Source organism: Stegostoma tigrinum, chromosome 11 (assembly GCF_030684315.1).
Source record: "Stegostoma tigrinum isolate sSteTig4 chromosome 11, sSteTig4.hap1, whole genome shotgun sequence".
NCBI classification, from domain to species: domain Eukaryota; kingdom Metazoa; phylum Chordata; class Chondrichthyes; order Orectolobiformes; family Stegostomatidae; genus Stegostoma; species Stegostoma tigrinum.
This window is the reverse complement of record NC_081364.1, coordinates 41,091,913-41,109,843: the sequence shown is the minus strand read 5'-3', so window position 1 is coordinate 41,109,843 and position 17,931 is coordinate 41,091,913. Positions and strand designations below refer to the sequence as shown.

The 17,931-nt window shown below is 42.9% G+C and overlaps 1 protein-coding gene across 2 annotated transcripts in view; it reads right to left on the bottom strand.

Annotated features, from left to right (window-relative positions):
* The window catches only part of prok2 (prokineticin 2), a 133,293-nt gene that overhangs the window by 44,608 nt on the left and 70,754 nt on the right, over window positions 1-17,931 (bottom strand). The window contains exon 1 of one of the 2 annotated variants that reach the window (XM_059649647.1): window positions 1,709-1,930. The exons of the other annotated variant lie outside the window; for it this stretch is intronic. Within the exon in view, the coding sequence (XP_059505630.1) occupies window positions 1,709-1,780 (72 nt within the window). The 5' untranslated portion in view covers window positions 1,781-1,930. Of the gene's footprint in view, window positions 1-1,708; window positions 1,931-17,931 lie in introns of those variants that run through there. 2 annotated transcript variants of the gene reach the window in all.

Genomic DNA, 17,931 nt, shown 5'->3' with positions numbered 1-17,931 from the left:
ATTTAAGTAGAATCAACATATTGGGTTATGGAGAAAAGGCAGGAGACGATACAAAGTTACAAATGTAAGAACAAGGAATAAAAGTAAGCCATTCAGCACTTCAAGTCTGAGCTGCCGTTTGGTATGATCTCTAACCTGGACTCTACATTCCTGAACATCCCTGATGATCCTTCTACTCTTGGTATTCAACAACCTACCGCTGCTTTCCAAATATCTAAATATTCTGTATCCATTGCCTTTTGAGGAAGAGAATTCCAAAGGCTCTTACACTCTGAGAAGAAAGTTAAAATGCTCAGCAGTTAGTGAAATTATGTTGCACTGAATGGCCTCCTGCACTAGAACATTTATGCCCAAACTCCCCGGTTTGCTGCTAATACTTCAAGGAGATTGGTCGCTCCTCGGCTGGCTCACAGTCGTCTGCTGTCGCACATCAAGACATGTCCTTGACATGGCACCAATTTTAAACTGCTTTTGGAAAAGGTGCAAATCTCAGAGGTCGCTAGATCTATTTTCTTCAGGGTCTGTGCTAAGTGTCAAAATTTTGGGCAATATTTGGCCCTTATTACATTGTTATTTGTGGGACTTGTGGCCTGTCGCATATCCCTTGTTACAACGGTGACGACACAGTACTGAACAACACTTCGGAATAGCCTGACATTGAGAGGCATGATATTAATGCACATTCTTCATTCACATTAGATATAAATTCACATCTCCGAGTTGCTGCAACCTTATAACTATAATTTATTCTACAGCATTTGTTATTTCAGGTATTTTCCACTTAGATAGTTGTCTGTGCATTGAAGAACTGCAACAGAGGTGGTTGCGACAGAAGGCGAGACAATAGAATACGCTTTCAAATTATCTGTTGCACCACAGAAACTCCGAAATGTTGTGCTGCCTTGTGACAAGCAACTGCATTTGCCGTATAACATTTCAGAGGCACTCTAGTCAAAATAAAATGTCTCGTGAAATATTGAGCACTGGATGTTATCTGCCAGTGCAACTTATGTGCAGTTTGGAATGATCTTTTAAGTTCACTAGTTGGTCAGTGAGACAATTAATTGAAATGATTGACTTCACAGATGTAAATGAATTCCGTGACTTCAGAACCGAAATAATATCACTTGACTCACTTTCTTTTCCGCTTTAAGGATTTTACCTGGTGTGTAATCTGGAGGTTTCTGATGGCAGGTGAAGTAAAACAGCGCGCGGTCCGTGTCGTTGCAAGAAACAATAGTCAGACAGAAATCTGGACTGTTCTAAGCTGCAGTGAAATCAGAAGTTCTGCTGTTTGTGGAGCTCAGACACTGGTTGAAGGGCAAATGTACCAGAAACGCCTGCCAAACGATCTACCATGCATTGTTATTAAAGCAGACTGCTGTGGTACTTTCTGAAGGGGATAAAATCTATTCAGCACAGCCCCCAAACTACAGAAAAATAAAGCCTACTTTTTCAAATGGCAAATATTTGTTATAATTTTCGATATCAATCGTTGCTTTTAAATAAAATCTATGCGAGGGTCATTGGAGAATTGCCACTGTTCAAGAGATTGCAATGTTGAGCAGATGGCAAACTTTTAAGCTTGTCTGTGTATTTCAACTCCAGGCAACCTCTTCCAGGATGACCTGCGTTTTCAAGTCCTTAAGCTGAAACGCCGACGGTCAAACCCACACAAAATCGATTTAATGGAAATTCTTGAACTTACCCCAGTAATCACGGCAGTGGAAACATAACTGATGGCAACAAAGCTGATGAGGGCGAGGAAAAGCCGCTTCATGGTGTTCTTTCAATGAAGTTTCGGCGGTTTGGTCCTCGTTGCTGTAGTCTCACCGGTTGCTCGTCCTGCCAGACGAACTGGATCGGCTGTGCTGAACCTGGGCGACTGTAATATAACAGAGCCCGAGCAAAGGGGTGAACTGTCATTCAGCTCGACATGACTCATCAGAGGTCTCCGCTATATTGCTAATTGTCAATACTGCATGAAATACCGCGCAGCAAACTTGGGAAAGAGCATTAGCAACTGGGACTCTGACATTGTCGAAACACACACACTCTTTCAGTCCCAGCGCTGTTCACAGCGAAGTTCTGCAATTGCCAGACACTCGGTCATGCTGCATACCTGGAAAAAATATGAAACTGCCCAAAGCCATCAACAAGTAGAAACCACTCTCCTAATGCGAGTTCAAGAGCGGGGACCATAATGTATTCCTTGGACTCATTACGGATGTAAGGACAGTGTGTACTGTAACTTCAACTGTTGCAAACAGATACCAAAAGCCAATTACATGGATTTATAAAAACTAAAACAAAGAAGCGCGGATGCTGGTGATCTGAAACAGAACTAGAAATTGTTTGCAGGTCTGTCTGCATCTGTGGGGAGAAAGCCACAGCTGATGTTTCTAGTCCCGTGACTCTTCTTCCGTTTTGCCCGGCCTATAGAGTTGCACCAAATTTCTATTTTTGTGATAAGGAAATTAATACTTTGAAACAAATCTTTGCATAAAGAATTTTAAAACACGCAAATTTTCAAGCAGTTAATCTGCCGTAAATCGATATGTTGAGGAGTCACTGGTTATTTTGTAACAAACCTTTATTAGTAGGTTTATGCTAAATTCTAGGCTTTGCACCATTGTAAAGTTATTCATAGAGTCATAGAACTGTACAGGATAGAAACAGGCCCTTCTGTCCAACCAGTCCATGCTGACCAGATAGCCCAAATTAATTTAGGCCTATATCCCTCTAAACCCTTGGTCTTCATATACCCATGTCATAATTGTACCAACCTCCACCACTTCCTCCTGCAGCTCATTCCATTCATGCACTACCCTCTGTGTGAAAAGGTTGCCTGTTAGGTCCCTTTAAGATTTTCCTCCTCTCACCGTAAACCTATACCCTCCAGCTTTGGACACCCCTAACCTTGGCTATTCACCCTATTCATGCCCCTTGTGTTTATTATAAGCTTCTGTAACATCACCACTCAGCTCCAATGCTACAGATAATAGCCCCAGCCTATTCATCCTCTCCCTATAGCTCAAACCCTCCAATTTTGGCAACATCCTTTTAAACATTTGGGAACTCTTTCAAGCTTTACAACATTCTTCCTGTAGCAGAGAGACCAGCATTGCACTCAGTATTCCAAAAGTGGCCTAACCAATGCCCTGTACAGCTGCACATTGACCTCCAACTCCTATGCTTAATGAACTGATCTACAAAGGCGAGCATGCCAAATGCTTTCACTGTCCTGCCTACCTTTGACTCCACTTTCAAAGAACTATGAACCTGCGCTGAAAAGTTTCTATGTTCAGAAACACTCCCCACGACCTTACCATTAAGTGTATAAGTCCTGCCCTGATTTGCCTTTCCAAAACGCAGCACCTCACATTTATCTACATTAAACACCTTCCGCTACTCCTCAGCCCATTGGCCCATTTAATCAAGGTCACATTGTAATCTGAGATAACCTTCTTCACTCTCCATTCCACCTCCAATTTTGGTGTTCTCTGCAAACTTACTAACAATACCTCCCATGCTCACATCCACATCATTTATATAAATCATTTATTAATTTTGTTTTTTTTGACACTTGATAATCTGTATAACTAAAACATTTAAGTGCATCCAGCAATCATAGATATCACACGACACAGCAAATGAAAAACAAAATTGAGATATTGAGTGCTTATCAGTTTTAACATCAAAGTGCCAACCATGTTCCAATTCTCAAGTTTCCCCAAACAGTGCGTATAATATTCCCTGAACTTAAACTGACCTTACCTACGCTTAACAACAACAGCACTTAGTTACTGTGAAGGGTGCATCTTCGTGAAATTATTGTATTAACGTAACACCTTCCATGAGTTCAGGTCATCTCAAAGTGATTTACACCTAATGAGGCAATTCTAAGTTATTGGGCTGAAAGAAATGCTCTCCCAAAGAACAATGAACTAAACAACTCGATAATTTGTTTTGATATTGATTGAAAAATATATGCTGGCCAGAACATGGGAAAACCTTTATGTTGCTCTTTGAATAGTGATGTGCAATCTTTTCTTTTATATTAACTTTATTGCCTGTCCCTACTTACTGTTGAGAAGATGGTGGCTAGCTGCCTTCTTGAAGTGCTGCCATCCATGTGCTATAGGTTGACCTACCATGCCATTACGGAGGGAGTTACAGGACTTTGACCCAACGACAATGAAGGAATGATGATACATTTCCAAATCAGGATTGAGAGCGGCATGGAGTGGCGCTAACAGGTGATGGTGTTCCCATGTAACAGATACATGGGAACACCAAAACCTGCCCTTTTCCTATGAGATAGAAGTGGTCATGGATTTGGAAGGCGCTGTCTAAGGATCTTTCGTGAATATTATAATGCATCTTGTACATGGTACACACTGCTGTGACTGAATGATGGTAATGGAGGGAATGTATATTTGAGGGCACAATGCCAATGAAGTGAGCTGCTTTGTTGTGGATGATGCCAAGCTTTTTAAGTGTTATTGGAGCTGCACCCATTGAGTCAAGCGGGGAGTATTTCATCAAACTTCTGCTGGTGCTTTATAGACAGAATCTGGGAACTCAGGAGGTGAGTTACTCACTGCACAATCCCTAGTCTCTGACCTATACTTGCAGCTGCAGTATTTATTTAACTCGTCTGATTGAGTTTCTGGTCAATGGTAACCCCCAGTGTCTTGATAGCGGAATATTCTGCAATAATACTGACATTGAATGTCCAAGTATGGGGGTTAGATTCTCTCTTGTTGGAGAAGGTCATGGCCTGGCATTTGTACGATGTGAATGTTACTTGCCACTTGTCAACCTAAGCCTGGATATTGCCCGGATTGTGTTGTATTTGAACATGGACTGCTTCAGAATCTGAGGAGTCATGAATGGTGCTGAGCATTGTGCAATCATTGGCCAATATCCCCATTTCCGACCTTATGATGGAGGGTAGGCCATTGCCGAAGCAGCTGAAGATGGTTGGGTCTAAGACTTTACTCTGAGGAATTTCTGCAGAGAAGTCCTAGGGCTGAAATGACAGACCTCCGATAGTCACAACTCTTCCTATGTGCCAGGTATGACTTCAATCAATGGAGAGTTTAGCTCCTGATACTATTGTCTCCAGTTTTGCTTGGGCTCCTTGATGCTATATTTGATTGAGTGTGGTCTTGATGTCCTGGGCTGCCATTCTCATCTCAACTCTTAAATTCCACTTTCTTGTTCATGTTTGAAGCAAAGTTGTAATGTGGTCAGGATCTGAGTGGCCCTGGTGAAACCCAAACTGGGTGTCGTTGAGCAGGTTATTACTGAGCAGATGCTGCTTGATAGCATTGTTAATGACTCCTTTCATCAGTTTAATAATGATCAAAAGTAGACTGATGGGGTGGTAATTGGCTGAGTTGGATTTTCCTGCATTTTGTGTTCAGGACAAACCTGGGCAATTTTCCACACTGTTGGGTAGATGCCAGTGTTACATCCACCTGAGAGGGCAGATGTGGCCTTTGATTAACAACTCATCCAATATCATGCATTGAGTTAGGCACCATTCCGTTGGAACAGCACTGAAGTGACAGTCTAGACTATGTATTGAAATATCTTGGATGGAACAACAATAGACAAAATCTGACTTAGAGAGAGAGTTCAACCATTGAACCATAGGTGACATAACTTTTAGCAGAATGTTATATTGGGTATAACACATAAAACAATTCTGTCCTAATAAATGATTATGGCATTTCTACTGACCATCAAATTGTCTTGCTTCAGATGTCACACTATTTGCTGCTAAACTGATTTTTAAAATAAATCACTGTTTCATGGTATGTGGGCATCTTTGGCAACACCAGCATTTATGCCATTGGACAGAGTGGTTTGCTAGTCGGCAGTTAAGAGTCACTCACATTGTTGTCGGTTTGGAGTCATATGTAGGCCAGCCAATAACAGTAATACAGCACGGAAATGTACCTTTTGGTCCAACTCATCCAGGCAACCAGATATCCTAAATTAATCTAGTACCGTATACCAGGTAACAATGTCCTTCCCTAAAGGACGTCAGTGAACTGGATGGATTTTTACAACAATTGATACAGTTAGATCTGAAATCTGGAATCAAAAGTCTAAAGATGACCATGAACCCACAGTTGATTGTCAAGAGGACTTCATCTGTCCCTTTGGGAAGGAAATCTGCCGTATTTATCTGATCTGGCTGTATGTGACTCCAGACCCACAGCGATGTGATTGGCTGAACATTTAGGGATGGCAATAAATATTAGCTTAGCCAATGAAGCCCACGTAATGTGAATTTAAAAATTAAGGGAAGTTAACTCCTAGACCCTGGTCAAGAGAAGCTGACTACAGTGTCAGTAAAAGCTCAATGACCTCTAACATGCATGGTCAAGGCCATGAATGTAGCTTCGCTTGGGATCTCTCCCTCCATCCCCATTGGATCCACACCTCCTTCGTTACCTTTCCCCATGCTCCCACACCTTGAAAGCAGTCAGATTGGCAGTGTTATCCTGCCTTGTGTGCATTCTGAAATTCCACATTATCCTTATCCTGCTCCTGGCATGAATTGGAGGCTGCTGGCAGTTTACCAGTTAACAATGGACCTTGTGTTTCTACTCCAGCCACCTTCTTCAGCTGAACATCCTGTTTCTGCATTTGTGCTTTCTGATACTCAGGAAATGCTGCCTGACCATCTGGTGCAGCTCACTGTGAAGGTTGGAAGCTATACCAGATCTTTGATGGAGTGTCATCATGTGATCTGACACTGTCAGCCACCAATTCAGATAATGCCACTGTACATGCATTTGAGTTCTGTACAGAATTAAGATAATCTTCTAGTGAGTCACTGTATATTAATTTGCAGCATCCAGGCCAACAAGGAAGGGAGCACTTGCCTCAGTTCACAGATTGAGAGTTTGCAGACAGGTTCTACTATTGAAGACTCAGATGAGGACTTCAATGTTGCATGCACAGGAAAGAGTTGCTCAAGATGCACATCAGGCACTCGTATGAACGGTTTGCCATAGAAGGCGCAAGACAGCACAATGGCTCAGTAGTTAGCACTGCTGCCTCATGGCACCAGAGATCCCAGGTTCAACTCCACCCTGTCTATGTGGAGTTGGCATATTTTCTCTGTGTCTCTGTGGGTTTTCTCTGGGTGCTCCAGTTTCTTCCCAAAGTCCAAAGATGTGAATTCATTGGCCATGCTAAATTGCCCATAATGTTCCTGGGTGTAGGCCAGGTGAATTAGCGATGGGAAATGCAGGATTACAGTGATAGAGTAGGGAGGTGGGTCTGGGTGGGATGATAAGGGTTGGTGTGGACTCATTGGGCTGAAGGCCTGCTTCAATGCTGTAGGGATTCTATGATTCTAACTATGTCCATTTCTCAGGAGCACAGTAGAATTGGGCTCAGACTTGACTCAGGACTTTGCACAAAGTTTAGAGTCCAGCCTTTGAGTGTGATCATTGCCAATTATGTGTTCAAACTCAACTGTGATGCAGTGTCTCATAGCTAATGCTTCTGTTTCTAGTGCAGTACAGGCAGAAGCAACCTGTCTGAATGCTCCAGTTGAAGTTCGGACTGAAAGTGTGAGAGCCATGCTTGTTGTCATGTGAGCTCAGATTGCTGCTATACGGGGGTAAAGCAATTTGTCCGGTCACACACAGAAGGCCAACAATCAGTACTCCAGCATATCTCAAGGATTGTTGAGAAGTGCTGAAAATGTGACAGTGGTTCCATGCAACATACACCTACTGGTCTCTCAGCCTGACAGTGTTTTAGTTCCCACCAGAGCCACTCTGCCAGTGTTCTTGCCGTTGCCTCTCAGCCAACCCAGACTGCTACTCCCATAGTTAAGTGCTGCAGTCTGTAGTTGGCTCCTCAAGGCTCAGGACTGCTCAAGGATATCTGAAACTTTCACTATTGAAAGTCAACAATTACAGATCCAGAGAGGTAATGTTGTGCAGGAGCAAGTGGGCAGGAAATGGTATCCCTCGGACAGGCACCATGGAATTGCACAAAGGTGAGCAATATTGCTTTGTATGCATTGTTGGAAATGTTAGTGTTAAAGCTTTCATGGAATGGCTTTCCTATTGGTGATTTTATTTAAGCATTTTAACCAAGACAGTGTTGTGATGGGCCAATACAGATGACTGAAAAGATGGGAAATTGTGGAACAATTGAGACCTGGCGATTGAATTTCAGGGGAGTGGTGAAGTCTGAGTATCTGCTCACCAACAACCTGACTGCATTGAAAGAGTGCTGGATGCCTTCTCCCTTCTTCTTCTTCCTCCTTCTCTTCCTGGTCTAGCAGCGAGAGCTGTAGCCTATCAGGAACAATGGTATGAAGATCACACAGACTATCATGAATTTGGAATCCTACCCATTGAGTGCTAGAGGGCACCACATCCCCATCTCAAACCCTGCTGGGAAGTTCACAGAGTGGAATTGTTGATTGCAGATGTCGATGGCTTGGTGGAAGCAGAGCAATCATTGTTGGTGCTGTCCAAAGTTAGTTGAGTGGAAGAGGACAGTCATGTGTCAGGTATTGACCTTTGTTACCCAGTAGCTATTCCATGTGTTTTAATGATCTCAGCAGGTATGGCTGGCTGCCTAAGGATAAAATGGCTGTTGCTGTTGCCTTAATCATTGGCTTTCTCTGGTGCAATATTTTGTGCATGGTTGTATATTAATTGTACATGCACAGAGTGGGAGCCTTGCAGTTGTGGTACATGCTCTTGTTAACAAGTGGGACCATGTGTGTGCAATTAACAGTAATCTGCACCATTGGGAATCCTGCAAGTGCCACATAGAAATAGCTCTCATTACTGACAGCAATCTTCCTGCTGACAGACCTTGCAATCCCTCTGACCTCCTTGTCAAAGTACAACACAAATCCCTGGAAATCCAAAACCTTTATTCTAATCTCCTCCAAAACCACTTAAAGCAGTGCTTATTCATCTTTGCACCAGCAAAAAAAAATTCAAAAGCACCTTACTTGGAAGTCCAGCACAAAGCCTTTAACTAGCACTTGTACAGGTATCCTCAACTTAAAGTTATTCAGAAAGGCAGTTAATGGATGTACAAGCCACAAAATGGAATGTCCCTGTGTACTTGCATTCCCCAAGCAGATGACCTGAAAGCCTTCGGCTTCTTCCTCTCCCACAGGCCCGTCCAGTCCCCCTCCACTGACACCCTTTTCTGCCTAACCGAACTCAGTACTACCATTAGCAACTTCTCCTTCATCTCCTCCCACTTCCAACAGATGAAAGGGGCGGCCACGGGTAACTGCATGGGCCCAAGCTTGCCAGCCTCTTTGTAGGTTATGTGGAGCAGTCCCACTTCCGTAGGTAGACTGGTCCCATGCCTCAGCTCTTCCTTTGTTACATTGATGACTGTATCGGCGCTGCCTCATGCTCCCACGAGTTCATCCACTTTACAGGCACCTTCCACCCCAACCTTAAGTTCACTAGGAGCATCTCTGATACCTCTCTCTCCTTCCTGGACCTCTCTGTTTCCATCTCTGGTAGCCACCTGGAAACTGATATCTATGTCAAGCTTACTAACTCACACTCCTCCTCTCACCCACCTTCCTGCAAGGATGCAATCCCCTATTCCCAATTCCTCCGACGCCGCTGCATCTGCTCCCAAGATGAGGCTTTCCTCTCCTGGACATCCCAGATGTCCTTGTTTTTCAAGGACTGCAATTTACACCCAACAGTGATCAAAACCCCCCTTGACCATATCCTCTTCCACACCTACACAGGACAGTCCCTCTTCCGCACCTACACAGGCCCCAAACCCCACCTCTTCCTCCATTACATTGATGACTGTATCGGCACCGCCTCTTGCTCCCCAGAGGAGCTCGAACAGTTCATCCACTTCACCAACACCTTCCACCCCAACCTTCAGTTCACCTGGGCCATCTCCAGCACATCCCTCACCTTCCTGGACCTCTCAGTCTCCATCTCAGGCAACCAGCTTGTAACTGATGTCCATTTCAAGCCCACCGACTCCCACAGCTACCTAGAATACACCTCCTCCCACCCACCCTCCTGCAAAAATTCCATCCCCTATTCCCAATTCCTTCGCCTCTGCCGCATCTGCTCCCACGATGAGGCATTCCACTCCCGCACATCCCAGATGTCCAAGTTCTTCAAGGACCGCAAATTTCCCCCCACAGTGGTCGAGAACGCCCTTGACCGCGTCTCCCGCATTTCCCGCAACACATCCCTCACCCCCCGCCCCCGCCACAACCGCCCAAAGAGGATCCCCCTCGTTCTCACACACCACCCCACCAACCTCCGGATACAACGCATCATCCTCCGACACTTCCGCCATCTACAATCCGACCCCACCACCCAAGACATTTTTCCATCTCCACCCTTGTCTGCTTTCCGGAGAGAACACGCTCTCCGTGACTCCCTTGTTCACTCCGCACTGCCCTCCAACCCCACCACACCCGGCACCTTCCCCTGCAACCGCAGGAAATGCTACACTTGCCCGCACACCTCCTCCCTCACCTCCATCCCAGGCCCCAAGATGACTTTCCATATTAAGCAGAGGTTCACCTGCACATCGGCCAATGTGGTATACTGCATCCACTGTACCCGGTGTGGCTTCCCCTACATTGGGGAAACCAAGCGGAGGCTTGAGGACCGCTTTGCAGAACACCTCGGCTCAGTTTGCAATAAACAACTGCACCTCCCAGTCGCAAACCATTTCCACTCCCCCTCCCATTCTTTAGATGACATGTCCATCATGGGCCTCCTGCAGTGCCACAATGATGCCACCCGAAGGTTGCAGGAACAGCAACTCATATTCCGCTTGGGACCCCTGCAACCCAATGGTATCAATGTGGACTTCACCAGCTTCAAAATCTCCCCTTCCCCCACCGCATCCCAAAACCAGCCCAGTTCATCCCCTCCCCCCACTGCACCACACAACCAGCCCAGCTCTTCCCCTCCACCCACTGCATCCCAAAACCAGTCCAACCTGTCTCTGCCTCCCTAACCTCTTCTTCCTCTCACCCATCCCTTCCTCCCACCCCAAGCCGCACCTCCATTTCCTACCTACTAACCTCATCCCACCTCCTTGACCTGTCTGTCTTCCCCGGACTGACCTATCCCCTCCCTACCTCCCCACCTCTCCTCTCCTCTCCACCTATCTTCTTTTCTCTCCATCTTCAGTCCACCTCCCCTCTCTCCCTATTTATTCCAGAACCTTCTCCCCACCCCCCTCTCTGATGAGGGGTCTAGGCCCGAAACGTCAGCTTTTGTGCTCCTGAGATGCTGCTTGGCCTGCTGTGTTGATCCAGCTCCACACTTTGTTATCTTGGATTCTCCAGCACCTGCAGTTCCCATTATCACTGATACAATTTTACCATGGTTTCATTTTTGCAGCAAAATAAGTTGGTCTTTTACACTGAATAATTTACTGCCATTTATAAACAGCATATTCATTCAATTTAATGGGAACAAATTCTCTAGATTCTTTCATTGCGTTTGGAAATATTCACCTTATTGACAATTAGTTGGATAAACAGCTCATTTTTCACGATTATTGGGATTTCTGGCAAGAAAGTGAGGGAGTCTGCCAGGGGTGACTCTCCAAATGAAACAAGAAATGTTGTGACAAGCTACTGAACCTAAACATTTTTGTCTTATTTTCGTTTAGAGATTTCAAGAAATTTTGAGGAGTGGAAAATTACTACAGCTTATAGGAATCATACAGTCATAGTCACTGAGTCATACAGCATGGAAAAAGACCCTTCAGTCCAACTCATCTGCATTGACCAGACATTCCAATTCGACCTTGTTCCATTTGGCCCATATCCCTCTAAACCATTTATATTCATATTTTTAGCTCAGTTGGCTAGAAGGTTGGTTCACAAACCAATGCCATGCTGAAAACATGGAGTCAATTCACTTACCAGCTGATGTTACCATTTTGGATTCTCCTTCTTAACCTCCCCTCTCACCTGAGGTATGGTGGCCCTCAGGTTAAATTACCAACAATTATCTCTCGCTAATAATAGAGCAGCCCTATGTTCTGATGAGAATATGGTCACTTGATTGACCCACCTGGATGTATTTAAATGTTTTATGCGTCTCTACCACCTCCTCTGACAGCTTGTTCCATACACGCACTTGTTGTGATTGTAATGATCTCAGCCGGGAGAAGTTCATAGAATATGAGTTTCCTGATTGGACCAAGTTAACAGCCTCAATCAAGGATCCCTGGCTGAATGATAAGAACTGGAGTGTTAGAGATACTGTTCACTCTGAGATATAGGTCTGAGAGAGCTGGATCAGTGTTGAGGATTTTTCACATATAAGTCATGGGTGACTTGATGGTGGGATCCTGACCTCTGTGAAGTTATTTCAACATCACTGTCGGTGTGAACAAGCTATGCCTCATGTCCTTTTTACATCTTACCCCTCTCACCTTAAACCTATGACCTCTAGTTTTGTACTCTCCCACCCGAGGAAAAGTACCTTTGGTTATTCACCCAATTCACGCCCCACATGACCAATTCCAGTAGTGATCAAGCTAAAGAAAATAGATAAACTTGGTTCCTACATTATTTTCCAGGCCTGCTCTCTTCTTCCCCATCCTCATAGTTACATAATATTTCACGCTGATAACAATTTTAAGTGAGGAGCTATTAGGAACTGATATTTATTGACTGTTCCATTCAAAATTTGCATATTTTGTTTTCTCACTTTAATGACCGAAGAAGATGCATGGCACAATATTAAACAACTGTAATAATGTAAGAAAAATAAAATGACTATGTTTTGGCCTTGATAATGATGTCCAATTTTTCTAACAATTTTGATAAGAATAATATTAATCTACAATATTGACAGATGGGGCTTTCCAATTAGTGGGAGCATACTGGTGTTAAGTAACATTGCTACTTCTCACTTTTAATAACTATTCTACTGAGATGATCAAGAGGGTTTCAAGTTTGTAAGTTGTGACTGATGGAGTACTGTAAGGATCACTTCTGGGGCCTCAGCTAGTTCCAATCTACATTAACAAATTGTGTGAAGATAGAGAGAAATAATCTAGATTTGTAGATAATACTAAGATAAGATGCTTTGGTAAGCTGTTAGGAAGATACAGAAGCTGCAATGAGACATAGTGAATGGGCAACCAGATGGCAAATGGAGTATGATACAGGGAAATATGAAGTTGTTTGCTTAGGTTGTAAGAATAGAACCAAGTAATGTTTTTCGAAGTATAGAAATTTTTAAAAAATGCCTTGAACAATTGTACGGGACTTTGCTAAGATTATATTCTTAATACAGTAAAGAGCTTTAGTTTCGATGTTCTAGAAAGGATATACTAACACTGAAGGCAGTACAGTTAAGATTCAATAAAATCTTCCCTGGATTAAATTGATCGTTTTATGAAGAGAAGCTGAGTAATTCATGCCTTTGTTCTTTGGAGTTGAGAAGAATGAGAGGTGATCTAAATGAAATATATGAGATTCTGAAGGGATTAATAAAATGGATGCATTGAGATTATTTTCGCTCACCAGGGCGTCTAAAACACAGGGGTCCAGCATCAGGAAAGTTTGGCTGGGGCTGGGGGTACGGGAGGTGACAAGGATTTATAATTGAGACGAAGAAATCACTTGATTGAAGATTGGGGTACTTTAGAATTCTCTCGTCCAAAGGGTTCAGATGTTCCATGAGTGACTGTATTTATAGCTGGGATAGACAGACTTTTGGTGTCTCAAATTTACACACAGTAACCTCCTAATCAGATTCACTTCTCATGGGGTTTAGCATACATGATGTTGCAAACCTCCTGGAAGCATACATATCTCAGGATGTCCAGATTACACCTACAGTTAACGCCTTATAGTTAGGTTACAATTTCCCAGAACAAATAATATAGCTATTGTCCCTTTCATCAAACTGTAATTCATGTACTGAGGAAAGGATTTGTCATCGACAATGCAGGTGAGCCCCAGTGTGATGCTACCTCCACTTCCCTTCCCTCTTTCAAGAGTTCCTACTTGGTGCTATCCCTATGGCTGGAGCAGATGTGGAGGCAGGCTGCTTATGCTGGTGCCCTAGTGATTAAGATGCCCTGTCATGCCCCTCCTTAGAGTTCGTCCACATGTAATGGCACTGATGCAGATTGTGCCAGGTGCATTTGCGGAGGGACAGCCTTGGTCATGTCACTAATTCAGAGGAGATTGGATTCAGGCGACAGGGTCCCTTGACTTGCATAACAATCTATTTCATCCTTTGTGTCTCAGTCCTTTTGAAGCTCTTCACTCGTTTCTATTTACCAAGAGCAGGAGAACATTTCAATGGATGTGCATGCTAACGAGCAACGCCCTTGTCCAACAAATGAATAAAACAAAATGCATGGGCATTCACTATAATGGACTGAGAACTTATGATACAATCTGTTCATACCAATTTTGTTGTTCATACAACTGGTTGGCAAACAGCCTCATTGTGGAAATGATCTCTCCAAGATGGTGGTCACTCTTTCAATGAAGAAGCTGATGTCCTCATATGCTTGACACACATAGATACACTCATTTTATTAATGGATGGGCAGTGGGGATATGTTCAGATAAAGGGACGTTTAGAAATCTGAAAAAAAATGTCAAGAGCAGAATAGTGAAACAACAAATTGGAACAGAAGAGGTCATGAGTTTAATTGTACTGGTACATTATGTGAATACATGAAAAAATTGCACCAAGCTAGCTGAATTAATGGCACAAATAGAGATAAATGGCTAATATCTAACCAACATTGCAGAGATATGAGATTAGATTTTACAAGGCACCCTGGTCCTTGCTCCCGACCTAACATTTCAGCAGGAGCCAATGAATGCTCTGAACACTGCCCTGCAAAAATTTATCACTTCAAACAGTGTCGGTTGCTTTAATGTCAGGCTGCATCCTCTCTCCTTGTAGGCTTTCCAACTTTGCAGCGTTGCCACTAAATTACAGCTAGCAGCTCCATAGTCCCCGCTACACCGCTGGAAGCAGAGGTCATTGCTGGGGTTTCACTGCTCTGAAGAGCTCAGGTAATTTTCAGTTCTCACTAGGGCAGGTCAACATGGCCTCAATGAGAGGTGCAAGAGACAGGGGTGTCAGACTTTAGCACGTTAGGGAAAACTACTTGAGGTTGGGTGCTCCCTCTCCTGTTCTAACGCTAGACCATGCAACCCAAGCTGTTGGATTATTGTGTGGTTAGCTTTGCCATATCATGGGTAAAATATTGGTGGTAATGGGCTGAAGCCTGTAACTAGCCACTATAAGCCTGTTTCAGGACCTCAATAGGCCCACGGGTAGAAAGACTGTAAACTACTTTTTTTCATTTACTGTGAATTCTGCCTCATTGAATCTTGCCATATGTTGCTTTTCTGTGGGCTTCCAGAATGCTTAGCTCTTCCAGCTGCTGACTGCAGTAGTAAATTGCAGTCTAAAACCTTCTTCTGAGTTCACCAGAACTTCATGAATGCTCACAGTGTTTTTTTTAGGAGAATTGTTATGCCTCAATGGAGAAGTACACTGGAAATCAAGTCCCACTATTCTGGCAGTCATCATAAAAGTTAAGGACTCTATAAATGATGCAAAATTCCACAATTTATCTGCCTTTTAGACTTACGTTGACAGAAAGCATAAGCCCAGTTTCTGCACTTAACACAGAAAAATAGAAAATAGGAACAAACTAGGCCACTTGATCTTTTGAGCCTATTCCTCCATTCAATATAATCATGGCTGATCATCCTATTCCATGTTCCCACTTTTTCCTGTACCCTTTGATACCTTTAGACCTAAGAGCTATATTTATCACCTTCTTGAAAACAAGAATTCACTCCTGATCCTGATCACATGTGATGTGATGTTCTCTATTCTGAGGAAGGATCACTCAAACCAGAAACGTTAGCTCTGATTTCTCTCCTCCTGTGCTGCCAGATGTGCTGAGCTTTTTCAGCAATTTCTGTTTTTGCCCCTCAGAATATATTAAGCAAATAGCCATCAGTACACTGCAATACATTACATTACGAACAATGCTTGTTTCAGGCAGAAGATTTTTTTAATAAGCAAATCAGCTGTGATGAGATACATAGAAAAAAATATCAAGCTTGTATTTGTAAGACTCCTTTTATGGTCTTAGGACTTCCAAAAGCCCTTTCTCAGCAATTAAAATATCTTTTGAACTGTCGTTACTCCTGCATTATAGGAAATTCAACAGCCACTTTGTGTACGATCAGCTTCCAGATACAGCAATGTGATCATGTGATGACGGGAACTGCAGATGCTGGAGAATCCGAGATAACAAAGTATGGAGTTGGTTGAACACAGCAGGCCAAGCAGCATCTTAGGAGCACAAAAGCTGACGTTTCGGGCCTAGACGCTTCATCCAGCTCCACACTTTGTTAATGTGATCATGAATTGTGTTTTCCCTAGGATGGGGAATTTCAAGACTAGGGAGCACATTTTTAAGGTGAGAAGAAAAAGATTTAAAAAGTCATGAGGAGCAAAATTTTTACTCAGGGGTGGCTTGCGTGTGGAATAAACTTCCTTAGGAAGTGCTGAATGTGGGTACAATTACAACATTCAAAAGACGTTTGGATAAGTATACAAATAGGACAAGTTTGGAGGGATCTGGGCCAAGTGCAGGCAGATGGGACTAGTTTGTTTTGGGATTATGTCCGGCAAGGACTGGTTGGACGGAAGGGTCTGTTTCCATGCTGTGTGATTCTATGACTCCGTGAGCAGATAATCTGTTTCAATTATGTTGACAAGGGCATTGAGAATACATTACCCACTCTTCAAAATAATAGCAGAGTAGCTTAAATCCACCTTGAGAGTAACAGCTTAATATCTTATATGAAAGATGGTTTTCTCAATGTTGCAATAAACTGTCAGCCTCAATTTTTGTGCTCAAATTTTTGAAGTGCAATTTACAACCCAAAAAGTTTATTTTCTTGTACAAAAATAAAGTTGCTGGGCCCTCGGTCACCAGACCTGAAATGTTAACTCCGTTTTCTCCTTCACAGATGCTGCCAGACCTGTTGAGCTTTTCTAGCAACTTTGTTTTTGTTCCTGATTTACAGCATCAGCAGTTCTTTTGTTTTTTTTAAAGTTTTTTTTTGTTGCTCTCTTCCTTGCTTTCTTTTTTCCCCCCTCCCTTAAGGTTTCCTGACAGTGCATACCTTCTCACTGTACTATTTTGGTGAACTCTGAGTTCTGCCGCATGAGTTTGTCAACAAAATCAGGGCTAATCCTGGAAATCCTTGGAGACTGACCATATTGCAAACTGGCTCATGTCACATTCACTACACAGTCGCTTTCTCCTCAGAAATTTTCCATACTTTTCTTAAGCATATTACATATTCTGTTCTTACTTGAAGTAATTATTCAAAGTGCATTTGCTAGGGGTTCATTACGCAGATTTATAATGGCTTCTTTGGAACAACAAGATTTCTCTGTTCTAATTTTGCTTGAGGCTTGTTAGATTACTACACATGACTTCTAATTGTATATTCACATATAAATTTAAATGACTTGATCACATGCACATTAAATTTGACCTTTATCATTTAAATATTTCAGCCATTTGTTATCTCTGATAATAATGTTTACCAGATTTACTGCCCAGTCAACTATCCATGGTACTTTTAAAATAGTATTATTTAATTCCTGTTTTTTAAATTGAATTGTTCAGGGGACATTATACTGGCACCACTGGTTAGCCTAACATTTATTGTTCACTCATAATGGCCATGGAGAAGGTGGCAGTGAGCTGATTTCTTGAATTGCTGCATTCTTTAGGGTGTGGTGGTACCCATTGTGCTAATAAGAAGAAAGTTCCAGGATTTTGTCACATTAACAGTGAAGGATTGGCAATATAGTTCCATGTCAGATAACA